This window comes from Lithobates pipiens, unplaced genomic scaffold (assembly GCF_037356315.1).
Source record: "Lithobates pipiens isolate NorthernLeopardFrog02 unplaced genomic scaffold, aLitPip1_a1.2 Scaffold_1, whole genome shotgun sequence".
NCBI lineage: Eukaryota > Metazoa > Chordata > Amphibia > Anura > Ranidae > Lithobates > Lithobates pipiens.
The window spans coordinates 168,164,443-168,180,315 of NW_027507685.1; the positions used below are offsets into that span (position 1 = coordinate 168,164,443).

The 15,873-nt window shown below is 45.7% G+C and overlaps 1 protein-coding gene across 2 annotated transcripts in view; it reads left to right on the forward strand.

Annotated features, from left to right (window-relative positions):
• ARPC5L (actin related protein 2/3 complex subunit 5 like) overlaps positions 1–15,363 on the forward strand; it is a 177,424-nt gene extending 162,061 nt beyond the window's left edge. For both annotated transcript variants that reach the window (XR_013273929.1, XM_077478847.1), the window contains one exon: positions 14,530–15,363. Coding sequence is in view for 1 of the 2 variants with exons in the window: in XM_077478847.1 (XP_077334973.1) it covers positions 14,530–14,592 (63 nt within the window). In the remaining variant the exon portion in view is untranslated. The remainder of the gene's footprint in view (positions 1–14,529) is intronic.
• The last annotated feature ends 510 nt before the right edge of the window (positions 15,364–15,873 follow it).

Below are 15,873 nucleotides of genomic sequence, written 5' to 3' on the forward strand. Positions count from 1 at the left end.
TCCCTCACCTCCCATGCCTCCTGGTACATGGTCGGTCAGTGAAGATGAACCCATGCACTTGGGCTTCATGCGTCTCTCAGCGGATGAGGAGCCTTTAGGAGGAGGGAGATATTCTGCCTTTATTGTAGCCAGGCAGGTCACTTTTTGAAGTCTTGTCCTACCCGTCCAGGGAATACCTGAACCTTGAGGTCCTGTCATGGACAGACCTTAGGTGGCATTGTTTTGTCCTCAGTTATCCAGAAGGATAAGCCCTTGGTTTTGGTCACCCTTTCTTGAGCTGAGTCGTCCATCGAGATACAGGCTCTGGGGCTGCAGGCCTGTTCATTGATGCTGCCTTTGTATCGCAGCACTCCATTCTACTGCAGCTGCGTGACACTCCTCTTGCCATTAAGGCTCTTGACGGGAGACCTCTACAGCCTGCCCATGTGACTCATGAGACGGTTCCGTTGTCCATGGCCGTAGGGGGCTCTTCACCATTAGATAATCCAATTCCAAGTTATTTCCTCACCTAGGTTTCTGCTGGTTATTGGTTATCCTTGGTTACAGAGGCACAACCCCTCTTTTGATTTTGATTGGCTCCCTGCTGAGGTTCTCTCCTGGTCACCACAATGCAGTGAGACATGCTTCCAGTAGGTAGCCAAGGTCCTGTGCACCTCTTCACTCTTCTCCCTGCCCAAGGAGTCCCGCTATTTTAGCAATGTCTTTGAAAGGTCAAGCTGGTAGTTTGACTCCACACTGGCCTTATGATTGCCCAATTGACCTTCAACCTGGTGCCATACCCCCTCGTGGCCGGATTTATCCTTTGTCAGTCTTGGACGATAAGGCCATGGAGAAGTATGTTGCAGATGTACTTTCTCAAGGTTTCATCTGCAAATCCTCATCTCCTGCTGGTTTCTTCTTTGTGAAGAGGAAGAGCGGTTAACTGAGACCTTGTATTGATTATAGGGGTCTCAATTGTTTCACGATTAAGAATGCCTACCAGATTCCATTGATTACAGAGTTATTTGACTGCCTCAAGGGAGTAATGGTTTTCACGAAACTTTGAGAGGGACATACAGTCTCGTGTGGATTATGGAGGGCGACGAGTGGAAATCTACATTTTATACCAGAATAGGCCATTATGAGTACCTCGTAATGCCTTTTGGCCTTTGTAATGCCCCGGCAGTTTTCCAGGAATTTATTAACGATGTCCTCTGAGATTTTTTGCAGTTATTTGTGGTGGTTTATCTTAATGATATCCTCATATTTTCCAAGTCCCTGGAGAGCCACCACACAGATGTCTATCATGTGCTTCAGAAACTGAGAGAACAATTTCTGTTGTAAACTGGAGAAATTCCTGGGCTATATAGATTCCACTGCTGGTTTTTCGATGAACCCAGAGAAATTTTCGGCAGTCCTACAGTGGCCTCGACCCGTGGGTTTACGTTCTCTGCAGCGTTTCCTGGGCTTTGTCAACTATTATCAGAAGTTTATTGGTAATTTCTCGTCTCTGGTCAAGCCCCTGGCTGATATGACCAGGAAGAAAGGTAACCCACAGAGTTGGTCTCTGGAGTCCATTAAGGCCTTTGAGAGTCTCAAGGCTACCTTTGTTTCTGCTCCTGTGTTGGCACATCCTGTTCCTATGTTGCCTTTTATCCCAGAAGTTGATGCTTGAGACTGGAGTTGGCGCCCTTCTCTCTCAACGTTCTAACTCTGAGAGCGTTAGTCACCCGTGTGACTACTTTTCTAAGAAATTGCCACCTGCAGAGTGCAACTACGAGATTGGTGACAGAGAGCTGTTGGCGATCATTTTAGCTCTGAAAGAATGGAGACATCTCCTTGCAGGTACCACTGTGTCGGTTCTCATTCTTACTGACCATAAGAATCTCACATTCTTGTCTGAGGCCAAGTGCCTTTCTCCCAGTAAGGCACAATGGGCTCTTTTCCATTCAAGTACTAAGAATTCTGATGGCCTAGTCTACAGGCTGATATAGCTGCCTGTTCCGTGTGTGCTCAGAGTAAGATTCCACGACACCTTCCAGTGGGCCTCCTACAACCCATGCCCAATGGAGAGGCCCTGGACCCACCTGTCTATGGATTTCATTGTGGAGTTACCCAACATCCACGGCAACACTGTTATCCTTATGGTAGTTGACCAGTTCTCTAAAATGTGCCATTGTATTCCACTTAAAAAGTTGCCCACTTCTAAGGAACTGGCTTCCATTTTTGATCAGGAGATCTTTCACTTACATGGACTACCCAAGGTGATTGTCTCGGACAGGGGTAGTCAGTTTGACTCCCGGTTATGGCGAGCCTTTTGTGCACAGTTGAGAATTCAGCTTGCTTTCCCCTCTGCCTATCACTTGCAGACTAATGGGGCCGCTGAACGAGCCAATCAGTCCTGGAGCATTTCCTACGTTGCTATATTTCTGACCATCATAACAACTAGTCAGACCTATTATCATGGGCAGAGTTTGCTCACAACAGTGCCTTGAATTCTGCTTCCCGATTGTCCCAGTTTATGGTGAATTATGGTTTCCAACCTTCCATGTTGCCTGACTCATTTGTCCCGTGTTTCTGCGTTAGAGAAGCATCTCCATGGTCTTCGTTCCACTTGGGCACAAGTTCAGGAGGGGTTGCAACATGCTAACGATAGGTAAAGACTACATGCTGACTGCAGACACCTGCCTGCGCCTTCCTACCAGGTTGGGGACAGAATATGACTGTCATCTCGCAACCTCCGACTTTGTGTTCCTTCTTTGAATTTCGCACCTCGGTTTATTGGACCTTTCCGTATCCTTCTCAGGATTAACCCAGTGGCTTACGCCTTGGACCTTCCTCCTAGTATGCGCATCTCAAATGTGTTTCATGTCTCCTTATTGAAACCTTTGGTCTGCAACCGCTTTGCCACCTCGGTGCCACATCTTCACCCCATACAGGTTGAGAACCATGAGGAGTATGAAGTATAATCCACTATTGACTCTCGTAGATTCCGTGGGCGTATACATTACCTGGTGCATTGGAAGGGGTACGGTCCGGAGGAACACTCCTGGGTCTCATCCTTGGACGTACATGCCCCTGTCCTCCGTGATTTCCATAGACATAGTTTTCCCCTCAAGCCCGGTGGTCCTCCAATGGGAAGGGGTGGTTGAGGAGGGGATACTGTGAGGGCTGGGCTCAGCCCTTCCTTCTCTGAGCTGGCCACTGAGCTGTCGGCTAATTGCCAACTCCCATCTCTCTCCACAGTTACCCAGCTGTTATTGATTCTGCTCATCAGTCCTGCCTACTTAGGGTCCTTTCACACAGGACAGATTCATGATGATCCACCCCGTGAACATCCACTTGCTCAGCGATCCCGCTGAGCCGGGGATGTTCATCTGCTGACATCTGCTATCCCATAGGGAAGCATGTATGTCCGTATTTCACCCGAAAAAGGGTGGATGAAATACAGACATACTGTCCGCATGTTTGAAAGGGGCCTAAAAGCCATCCAGCTCAGTTGATCTTTGCCTTCGCCTTGGTCACATTACAAGAAATCATCCCCTGCGTTCCTGTTTAAAGACTGGCTTTGCTGACCTCCTTTCTGGCTCCTTCTCCTGCTTGCTGTTTCTCTACTTGGATCCCTGACTTCTGGCTTGGCTGATTACCCTATCTGGTTACTGAACTCTGGCTTGGCTGACTACCCGATCCGGTTACTGGACTCTGGCTATGCTTTGACTACACTTACTCTATTTATTTATCTTTTTATTTTTATTAATAAACAAGTGTGATTTTACTGTACTTCTGTCTCAGTCTGGTTCATGGTTTCTAACAGGTGGATTATACCTTGTTTTTTTTCTGGACAAATTGGGCTTTCTTTTGGGAGTAAATAGTTATGGATATCTCCTGATTTTTTTTTTATTATTATCAAAGAAAAATTGGCCCAAAATAGTAAAAAAATATTTTTTTTTAAATAAAGCTATATTTTAATTAAAGGTATATTACTTGTTAATACCATAACCTACCACTAAAGAACAACCCAAAATAAATTCTCCTTCTGACAATCTAAATGATACCAGATATGTGTATGTTAGAATATAGTGCGCATTTTGCTTCTTTTTTTTTTTTGTCCTACCTATTGACAGAAAAATCACAGTGACAGCCAATCAGTGGCTACCACAGAGATCGTTAGTGATCTCTGTACTGGGAGTGCGCTCGATCCCAGCACAAAGGGAGAAACACATATATGGGGCCCCGCATAAAGCCCAGTGCTGTAAGGCCGCATATATGTGTTATGTCGGCATGAATACATAAGAGAGGCCAATCTGTAACAAGGACCTGAAGCGCCAAACTGTATGTTGTCTACCAGGTGCTCTGGTTTGGCATATCACGGATCTTGTGGACATATTACTGGGAGGGGCTTGGGAAGACCAGGCTGACATGGTGCACGTTGGCACCATTGACAAAGTCAGATGGGGTGTCCTAAAGAACGATTTTAGAGACTAAATTGAGGAAAAGGTCCTCCAAGGAAGTATTCTCGGGAATATTACTGGTACATCGAGCCACACCAGAAAAGCAGAGGGAGATTAGGGAAGTAAACAAGTAGCTGTAGAGCTGGTGTAGGAAGGAGGGGTTTGGTTCCTGGAGGACTGGGCTGACTTCTCAGTCGATAACCAGTACTATAGAAGAGATGGACTGCACCTAAATGAGGAGAGGGCAGATCAGCTGGGCATGAAGATGGCCAAAAAGTTAGAGGGGTTTTTAAACTAGGCGACAGGGGGAGGGTCCAGAAGTAGAGATAGTCAACACGGAACATATTCCAGAGGGTAGTATTGGGGGCATTAGTGATAGCTTGACCAAAGCACATAAGCATAGTAGCAAGTCCTAGGTGCAATCTCATGTAATAATGGACAAGTGAATGTGAGAGGTGACATTACTAAGGGAGCTAGGATGGAGGTGGAATCCTTATGGGTAGAGCTCAAAAGGGATGAAACTAATGGGAAAATAATACTGGGAGTATGCTATAGGCTCCCTAACCTGAGGGAGAAAGGGGAGACAGATCTCCTATCACAAATTGGATTAGCAGCAAGGATGGGAAGTTTTGTCATAATGGGGGATTTTAATTATCCAGACATAGACTGAGCGGAGGGAACCACACATTCATCTAAGGCTCGCCAGTTCCTAAATGTTTTGGAGGACAATATTATGGGTTAAATGGTAGACGCACCAACTAGAAATAAAGCGTTACTGGATCTACTGATTATCAACAATACAGACCTGATCACGGATGTGGATATACGGGGCAATTTAGGTAACAGCGATCGCAGGCCAATTGGCTTCGTTATAAATCACACAAATAGGAAACATAAGAGGAATACAAAGACACTGAATTTCAAAGGAGCCAACTTCCCTAAACTACAAATCTTGCTAGAAGGCATACATTGGGATAAAATCTTAGGAAGAAAGAACACAGAGGAGAGATGGGTTTGCTTTAAGAGCATATTAAATAAGGACATTAGCCAATGCATCCTATTGGGTAATAAATTTAAAAGAGCAAACAAAATTCCTGGATGGCTTAACTCCAATGTAAAAATGCATATAAAGGCAAAGGAGAAGACCTTCAAAAAATAAAAGGTCGAGGGATCATCCTCAACATTCAGACATTTTAAAGAATGCAACAAGAAATGTAAGGGGGCAATAAGGACGGCTAAGATAGAACATGAAAGATGCATAGTGGAGGAGAGCAAAAAAAATCCCAAGAAATTCTTTAAGTATGTAAACCGTAAAAAAGGGAGGACAGACCATATTGGCCCCATAAAGAACAAGGAAGAACATCTGGTTACAAAGGATGAAGAGATGGCAAAGGTATTGAATTTATTCTTCTCTTCAGTCTTCACAAGAGAACTGGGGGTGCTTCAGTAACCAAAACTGCAGTGTTTATCCTCATGACAAATCACAGGAAGCACCTCTATGGTTAACAGAGGACAGAATTAAAATTAGACTTGGGAAACTTAACAGTAATAAATCACCGGGACCAGATGGCTTGCACCCAAGAGTACTTTGGGAACTCAGTCAAGTAATTGTCAGACCACTGTTCCTAATTTTTGCTGACAGTCTACTGACTGGAATGGTACCAGCTAATTGGAGAAAAGCTAATGTAGCACCAATATTTAATAAGGGCCCAAAATACATCCCTGGGAATTACAGACCAGTTAGCCTAACATCAATAGTATGTACACTCTTGGAGGGGATGATAAGGGACTATATACAAGATTTTAGTAATGAGAACGGTATCATTAGCAGTAATCATCATGGATTCATGAAGAATCGTTCTTGCGAAACCATCTATTAACCTTCTATGAGGAGGGCCGGTAGACGTGGTTTATCTGAATTTTGTGAAAGCATTTGACACAGTTCCCCATAAATGTTTACTGTACAAAATATGGTCCGTCGGCATGGACCATAGGGTGATTACATTCATTGAAAACTGACTACAAGGGGCGAGTTCAGAGGGTGGTTATAAATGGGGAGTGCTCGGAATGGTCAGGGGTGGGTAGTGGGGTCCCCCAGGGTTCTGTGCTGGGACCAATCCTGTTTAATTTGTTCATAAACCACCTGGAGGATGGAGTAAACAGTTCAACCTCTGTATTTGTGGACGATACTAAGCTAAGCAGGGCAATAACTTCTCCTTGCAAAAAGATCTGAACAAATTAATAGGGTGGCAACTACGTGGCAAATGAGGTTCAATGTAGAAAAATTTAAAATAATGCATTTGGGTGGCAAAAATATGAATGCAATCTATACATTGGGGGGAGAATCTCTGGGGGAATCTAAGATGGAAAAGGACCTGGGGGTCCTAGTAGATGATGGGCTCAGCAATGGCATGCAATGCCAAGCTGCTGCTAACAAAGCAAACAGAACATTGGCATGCATTAAAAAGGGGATTAATTTCAGAGAATTAAAATGATAATTCTCCCGCTCTACAAGACTCTGGTCTGACCGCACCTAGAGTATGCTGTCCAGTTCTGGGCACCAGTCCACAGGAAGGATGTACTGGAAACAGAGCAAATACAAAGAAGGGCAACAAAGCTAATAAAGGGTCTGGAGGATATTAGTTACAAGGAAAGGTTGTGAGCACTGAACTTATTCTCTCTGGAGAAGAGAGAGGGGATATGATTTAAATTTAGAAATACCCACACACAATAGGAATAAAACTTTTTTGCGGAAGACAGTTTAACAAGACTCATGGCCACTCATTAAAATTTGAAGAAAAGAGGTTTAACCTTAAACTACGTAGAGGGTTCTTTACTGTAAGAGTGGCAAGGATGTGGAATTCCCTTCCACAGGCGCTGGTCTCAGCGGGGAGCATTGATAGTTTCAAGAGACTATTAGATAAGCACCTGAACGACCACAACATTCAAGGATATACAAGGTAATACTGACATATAATCACACACATAGGTTGGACTTGTGTCTTTTCTCTTTCGTTCACTGACTGACTGTCACGTACCTAGTGGACTAGCCCGACCTGCAGGGAGAGACCTCTCTTGCGACTCCGACTCGAGGGCCCTGGTAGGGTATAAAGGCAGCACAAGAGTCAGGAGTGGCATGATTGCCTGGCAGGATCAATAGAAGCGGATGGATCTGGAACCCAGGAAGCACTGTGTAGGGGAACCTCCGACAGGATCAGAAGGCTGGAACCAAGAAGGAGCTGGTGCAGCAGGCTGGAATTGAGCAGCAGGCAGGCAGGCAGCAGGAACCAGGACTCTGGAGCAGGACTTCAGGCTGTAACTGGACTGCAGGCAGGAGCTGGACCAACAACTGGAAGCTGGACAGCAGACAGGCACCAGGAACCAGGATGCTGAGAGCAGGGTAGTCAGACAAGCCGGGTCGGTGATCAGGCGGTCAGCAGAGGTACCAGCGGATCAAGCAGGAGGGTAGTCGGGCAAACCAGGTTGGTAATCAGGCGGACAGCAGAGGTACCAGAGGATCAAGCAGAAGGGTAGTCAGACAAGCCGAAGTCAGATGCAGGCGGATAGCAAGGATGGTAGGTAGACAAGCTGGGTAAGTAAGCACAGGAGACAGGTTCTCAGGGTCAGGATACACACACGCTGTAGATCAGACAGCAAGATCTCAGCGTGACTGTCAGAACTAAATAGCCCGTCTGGCGCCAACAGGCGCACACGCGTGGCGGAATTAGTCTTGACCATAGGGTTGTTACGCCACCTTCAGGAGAGGACTAGGCAGAACATGTTATACATGTGAAAAAACAGAACTTTACAGTTCTGCCCAGGGGGCGGTCCCTCCAGGAACGTCCCCTCAGCCTGCTTCCTGCAGCTTCAGTTTTTTTCTACCTAGTGAAGGGGATGGACCTAGGAACCCTGTGGGCCCATCGGTCCGGGGATTTTTTTGCAGAAGTTTGTCTTTTGCGCAAGATTAAGATCCTGTGATCTACTATCAACAGCCGCCGGGGTGACAGGCTGGATACCCTTATCCTTGTAGTCTCCCCAGCCAGCAAGCGTGTGCAGACCATAGCTATGAACTGGGTCGGCCACGACATGCCCTCGGGCTCCAGCGGCGGCCGGTGAGCACAATGCTCCGGGGCACACATATATGACTGGGCTACTGATGTCTGAGTCAGTGTGCCATGGCCAGCAGCCACCCCGTACTCTTTGGGAGTGGGTCTGTGATGGAATGTCCCCAGCTCATCTGGACGGTATGTACAGCTCTCCCTGCCTCGTTGGGGCTGAGCAGCTGGGCATTCCCTGGGAGGTCGATTTGGGGGTCCCTCTCCTCCCTCTCTTCTCTCCCTGTCCCTATCTCCCCCCCTGTGGGGGATGCTGCATGGGCTGCTGAGCGGGGTGTGTGCCATATAGATAGGGGTCCCCTGGGGGGCTCTCACCTTGGGTGGGGGGCTGCGCTGCGTGGCTGTGCCCCTGGGTTTCTGTTGTCTCCCCGCTGGGTGTCTGGAGGTCTACACATGCTGATCACCGTAGTGCTGTTCTGCCGCCATTTTCTCTCTTTTTTCCCTGTCCCTCTCTGTGTACAGTTGTTTGGCCATGTTTGGTGTGACTCTGGGAGAAGCATAGTCAGGAACCATTTTACTGTAGTTCAGTAGCCATTTTTCCTGTGATTATGTCCCTTCTACTGAACGCCCGGCGGCCATTTTGTTGGTTAGTTGTTTTTTTATGCCCAGCGCTGGTCCCTGAGGCTCAGAACAGCGTGGTTTCTTCACTCAGACACCTGGGAGCTGACACGTTCGTTGCCAGGGTGGAGGCGTGGTGCTGGCACAAAGGTGGTATAAAGCAGCCCCTGCCCCCCCATGCTTCGGGGAGAGCTCTGACGCAGACTCGGGCCCCGCTGAGACTGGTGGCCCCTGGTCTGTCATTTCAGATGACGCTGACCAGGACCGATGTGACAGTGAGGATGAGTCCCTGGGTCCACGCAAGAAAAGCACTAGTTGAAGCATTTATCACAGCTGTGCATGATACCCTGAAGATCAGGATACGGCAGGTCCTTCTGCTGCAGTAGTAGTCCCTTTTGGGTCCCGTAAGCCAGCCCGTACACCTAAGGTGTTTCAGTATCTGACTTATTTTGATAAGTTAATTTACAGGAATTGGGGCGACCACAGCAGACCTTTTTCTGTCCCAAAACGCATTGGCATTGCGTTACCCCCTTGAGGAGAGCCTTCCTAAATAATGGTCGGCTCCTCCGGTCGTGGACCCCCCAGTATCCAGGTAAAATAAAAGTAACCATGATCCCGGTAGAAGTACGTTTGGAACGTTGCTCTGTATACGCTTCCTCTGCTATCCAGGGTTTCGGTGTCAGCAGTGGTGCTGAGGTGCCTGATTTGGCTGAAATGCTGGTCGGCGGACCAGGCATTTGAAAAAGCCTTGACGGATCTACCCTTCCTTGGTGACCGGCTCTTTGTAGCCTCATTGGATGACATTATTAAGAATGTCACAGGTGGGAAGAGTACCCTGCTCCCACAGGCCAGGAAGACTAAGGAGCCACACCGCAGGCAAGTGTCCTCATTTTCTGCTCAAAAGAGTTTTTTTTTTGTCCGTCCAGGACTCCGGCTAAACGCTCCAAGTCCAACAGAACGACCTTGGAACCGCAAGCCTAACAAGCCTGCGAGCAAAAGTCCTACCACATGAAGGTTTGCCCCTGCCCGTCATACGGGTGGGGGGTCGCCTTCGGGAGTTTGCAGCCCAGTGGGCCTCTTGGCTATTTGACCAATGGGTCTGTGAACTGATTTCCTTTGTCTACAAGATAGTTCCTCTCTTGGCCACCAAACAGATTCTTTCCTTCCAGCATACCCTTACTCCCGGCTTGCTGGGAGGCCCCATGGGGGCACTATGGGACCTGCTAAGCCACAAGGTAATAGTGCCTGTTCCGGTGTCGGAAAGGTTGCAGGGGTTCTACTCCAATATGTTTGTAGTCTCCAAAGAAGGAAGGGGTACGTCCAATCTTGGACCTAAAAGCCTCAATTGCTTTGTTTAAATAAAGAGGCTCAGAGTGGAATCGACTCGCTCAGTAGTCGCTGCACTCCATCAAGGGGACTCCCTGGCATCTTTGGACATCCAGAATGCGTACCTGCATATACCCATATGCCTCAGGCATCAGAGGGTTCTGCAAAATGCAGTTGGGGAAGCCCAGTACCAGTTTGTGGCTCTACCTTTTTGGCTTGGCTTCAGCAAAGGTATTGAATCCAATTTTGGCGTTGCTGAGACAACGCAGGATTGCAATCGTAAGTTGCCAGGATGATCTCCTTCTGAGAGCAGCTTTCGCCTCAGAATTACAGGAGGATGTGACAATCACCATGCAAACTCTGCAGGTATTTAGGTGGCTGTTGAACCTAAAAAAAGTTGGTGCTCATACCGATTCAGTGCTTGGCATACCTAGGCTTACTGCTGGACTCCATGGAAGCGAGAGTTTTTCTCCCTTCAGACAAACTGCAGACTCTCAGAGCCACAGTTAAACTATCGCTGAACCGCAGGTGGTCGTTGCTGCATTTTCTGCATGCGAGTTCTGGACCTTATGGTGACCTCCCTCGAGGTGATAGTGGTACCATGCACCCACTTTCATACCAGAGTCTTGCAGAAGAAGTTCAGCTGCAGCACGGGATGTCACTCACATCCTTCAGTGAAAGAGCGATAGGTACCGGCCTTATCGGCCATTTACATCCCAGGAGTAGAAAACTGGCAGGCGGACTAAGTCACAGATGCTGGGCCCAGGAGAATGGGTGTTGCATCCAGAGATGTTCAGGCTATTGTGCCTGCGGTGGGGCACACCAGACATAGATCTTCGGGCCTCCCATCTCAATCGGAAGGGGCCGAGATCGTATTGAGGATAAGAGATCCTTGGGCAGATGCGTCAATCGCGCTGGTGGCTCCATGGGATCGGTACCAACTGATCTACGACTTTCCCCCGCTAAAGCTACTACCACGACTGCTCCGCAGAGTGGAGGCTGAGGGGGTTCCAGTAATATTGATTGACCAGTTTGGCCTAGGCATCCCTGACGCGCCGACTTAGTACACCTGATTGCGAAGGCTTCCTGGCGCCGTTATGAGAGGTCCTTCTGTGTCGAGGTCCGATTCTCCATCCTGTGTTGCCATCGCTGGTTTTAACAGCATGTCTTTTGAGAGCCAGGTGCTAAGGTACCGAGGCCTATCAGACTCGGTGATCTCTCTATGTTGAGAGAATGGAAATCTGCTTCTCGGAAGATATACCGTCGTACCTGGAAGGCATACATCTCTATGTGTGAGGAAAAAGGATGGCGTCCATGCACCTATTCCGTTTCCAGGACCCTGCTGTTTTCTACAGCGAGGAGTATACCAGAAATTGGCTTTAAGCACAGGACAAATATCAGCCTTGGCTGTCCTTTTTAGCGACCCCTGGTGTCTCACTTTTGTTCAGGGGGTCCGACATGTCCGGTGCATCCACTGTTACCCTGGTGGGATCTGAACCTGGTGTTATCTGCGCTTCAGAAACCGCCCTTTGAGAGCATCAGGAAAATTCCCTTGTTGACTCTTTCTCAGAAAGTGGTCTTTCTAGTGGCCATTACATTGGCCAGGAAGGTTTCGGAACTGGCAGCCTCGCCTTGCAAGTCGTCCTATCTGGTTATCCATAAGGATAAGGTGGTGTTGTGTACGCAACCTTCTTTTCTGCCGAAGGTGGTTTCGGCGTTCCACATCAATGAAGATATTGTGTTACCATCTCTGTGTCCTAAACCGAAAAGGATTTTACGGTGAGTACAAAAATCCTATTTTTTTCAACCTCACCTATTATAACTATACTGTAGGGCCTTGGCACTACTACTTTATGGTTCTTCCATTTGGCATATCTTCTGAGACCTCAGGTGTTCACAAAGGTGTTGGCCCTGTGGCACATTCAGGATTTCCCATTGTGAGATACTTGGATGACCTCCTGTTAAGTGAACAGTCAGTAGGGACTTTGTAGGACAAATTGGTCTAGTCAATGGACAAACTGATTAGGTTACGGCCAAGGACAAGGCTATCCCTGTCCTGGTGGGGAGTTGTTTCTTTTTGTGTTCTGCTAAATCTTGATGACGCATACCAACCTGTTGTGCTGGGGAGGGAGTCCTGGGCCCCTTTGTCGGTTCAGGGGACTTGGTCAACAATTACATTTTGTCTCCTGAGCAGCAACTTAGAACTTTGAGCAATACGGCTGTCCATTCAGTGTTGGACCAGTTTGATCAAGGACCACCTGATTTAGGTCCAGTCAGACAATGCTAAATTAGTGGCATACATCAGTCAGTCAGGATAAATGTTCCCCAAAGTGTTTTGCTCTCAGTGCATATTAGCAACTACATTTTGATCAGTCACTTTTAGGGCTTGAATGCACTTGCAGTTGGAGGGCCATAAAAACAGGCATTTGAGTAATGTTTTTACTGCCCTCCTTAAGATACAAAGGTAACTAGCTGGGTCCAGTTACAAATGCTTTGCATTTGGCTGCCAAGCAAATGCTTTGCTTAGCAGCCATGACAAAAATGGTTTTCCCTGTTGGAGGGCAGTAGTGCTGCTGGATATAACACACTCAAGGGACTGGGGCTGCTCCACAACCACCCTGCAACTGCGTGTAACTGCACTGTGGCAGCACAGTGGTGTAGCAGTTACCGCTTTAAAGCAGGCAGCATATCACCTCCTCGCTGCCTGTCAAACATATGTAAATACATGATCTAGTGACACTCAGAGGGTTTTGCAATTGCTGTTGGCTCCTCTGAGATGAGCAATCGACCGCATCCACAGCACCCCATGAGTGTTGTTTAAGCATGAATTTGGTACCGCTTTCCTACAGAACTCAGACTTGCTAGTAGTAGGAAGGGTTACACTATGTTTATAACCGTAAACCTTAATATTAATCCCAGCGTGCTTATCAAACAAATTGATCAATAATTTAAATGTACCCTCTCTTTGTGTCTATCAAACCCAAAAAATATTCAATATTACATATCAGAAAAATATCTACTTATGTATAAGCCAGGTGAAAGTAGTAATATATATAATAGAAATATACGTATTTTGGTGAGTGTAAATTACAAACCATCCATCAAATACCAAAATCAAAATAGATAGAAAGCAAACAATTATGGTTGCTACAAAAGAAAAATCATAATGAGAATTGGAGGTGATATGAGTAAATAGACTGTGATATTAAAGAGGAAGTAAACTCTGATGGGTTTACTTCCTCTTTGATTCCCTGCAAAGGTAAAGCATAATGGACTACTATGCATCGCATAGTAGTCCATTATGTGTCACTTACCTGACACAGGAGCCTCACTGAGGCTATTCACTTGGGACTAAATTTTCATTAGAATTGTCTAATTATAGGACTTTTCACTGGATTAATATCACAGTCTATTTACTCATATCACATACTCATATCACCTACAATCACCATTATGATTTTAGTTTTGTAGCAACTAGAATTATTTGCTTTCTATCTGTTTTGATGTTGGCATTTGATGGGTGGTTTGTACTTTAGACTCACCAAAATATGTATTTCTATTATATATATTACTGCTTGCACCTGGCTTATACATACGTATACATTTTTCTGACATGTAATGTTGAATACTTTTTGGGTTTGATAGACACAGATAATGGTAAGTACATTTAAATTGATCGTCGGTTTGCTTAATAAGCACGCTGGGACTAATATCATTAAGGTTTATGGTTATAAACACGAGTGGTGATAAATATATTTATTTAATAGTTGGCGCAGTCCATATACATATATATATTTTTTTCTTTATAAACTTTCTGACTGCGGCAGACTCAAACAACGAAGTAAATCCTTAACTTTAATCTTTGCGCTGGTATCTTTGCATACAGGATTACACTATGGTCTGGCCACAGTTTTCTTTGTTGACCCGTGTCCCATCCTTCTGTAGGCTGCAGTAACTTAGGGTTTAAGAATTGCAGTGTCCCTCAATGGACTCTAAAAAAGGGCTTAATTGTGAGTAAGACAATCCCATTTTAAACTTGTTTATTTACTGTAGGAGTGAAGTCTTGTTTCTGATCCATATGTTTCTTTTTTCTCCCACAGGCATTAGTAATAGGAGGCCTTGGTTCAATAGTCCGAGTTCTCAGCTCACGAAAAACTGTGTAAAAGACTGTATTAGCTGAATTCAGAATGACCTGCTCCGGGGCTCCAGCACAGTGAAGGAAGATCGGATGCAGAGGTCCACATGTCTGCAGAGTGCTATATATTAAAACTGTTTTGGGAAATTTAATTGGGAATGCTTCTTATTACTGACTGGAGACAAGACATGAATGTATGTTTGTTTAATAGAGTATATTTTGTTCCAAGCACCAATCCTCTTTGGTAAAGTGAGGCTGTTTTGGGGAAGATGACCTATATAATGGCCAAGAAACAGCCACCATAACAGATAGAGCTGCTGCTAAGGGGCTGTGTTTTTGTCCACCAACCACTGTGGCCCTCAAATTGTGGTCCTTTTCTGCCAACATAAGAATTCCCAGTTAAATCGATTATGACTAAGGAACAGAACGGACCTATTCCGATGCAATGGGACTGGTAGCTTTTTTGTTAACGTGTACATACAGGATTTTAGGAGTTTGTTGATTTCAGTCTTACTTGAATAAAAGGCCTTAACTTTGTGTGCTGCCAGAGTGGCTAGCAGCACAGCCATATTACAGGTGATGCCATCTACTCTGGTACTTTCAGGGTTAAGGCCTGTAGTGGTTGGGGAAATCAGATATGTTTTGTGCTGTTTCTGAATTAAAGCTGCAGTATCTGGGTTATTTTCCTGAGCGTGATGTTTTGGCGAAAGGTGCCCACTCTTCTGTAGTGCCCACTGCTCTTATGATACCTGTAAACTTTATTAAACGGACAGCTTCCATAAGTGAAGTGCAAAAACAATTGTGTTCTATTTTTGTCTTATTGTTTGGCATATCTTTGTATTGTTTTGCTGAATTAATTCTGTTACCCTAAATGTTTTTTTTTCACACTCTTATATTGTGCACAGTTTGATCTTTGTCAGATATTTTTTTATGAAAATGGCAATAGAGAACAGAATAAGAAAGCATAGTGGACTATAGTTCAAACTTGATAGAAAAATGCAGCAAATATGTTTATCTTAATCATACAGTACAGGATACAGAGCTTGTATTTATAGATCTAAGGTTATATGCAAGTACCCTCTGGTGATTGGACACAGGCAAAGAAAAAAACACTGTTGGACTTCCGGTACTTACATGAATTTTCCAGTTTAATTAGAGAGATGATTGGCTCTGCCCTCTACAGGAAACACAAACCAGAATTTAAAAGGCCCTCAGTTGTATTGAAGATAGAGAAAACCTCCACCCATGTGCACAAGGGAAGAAATCACGCCAAATACAAATACAAAGAACACCTATAATGTGAAGATAA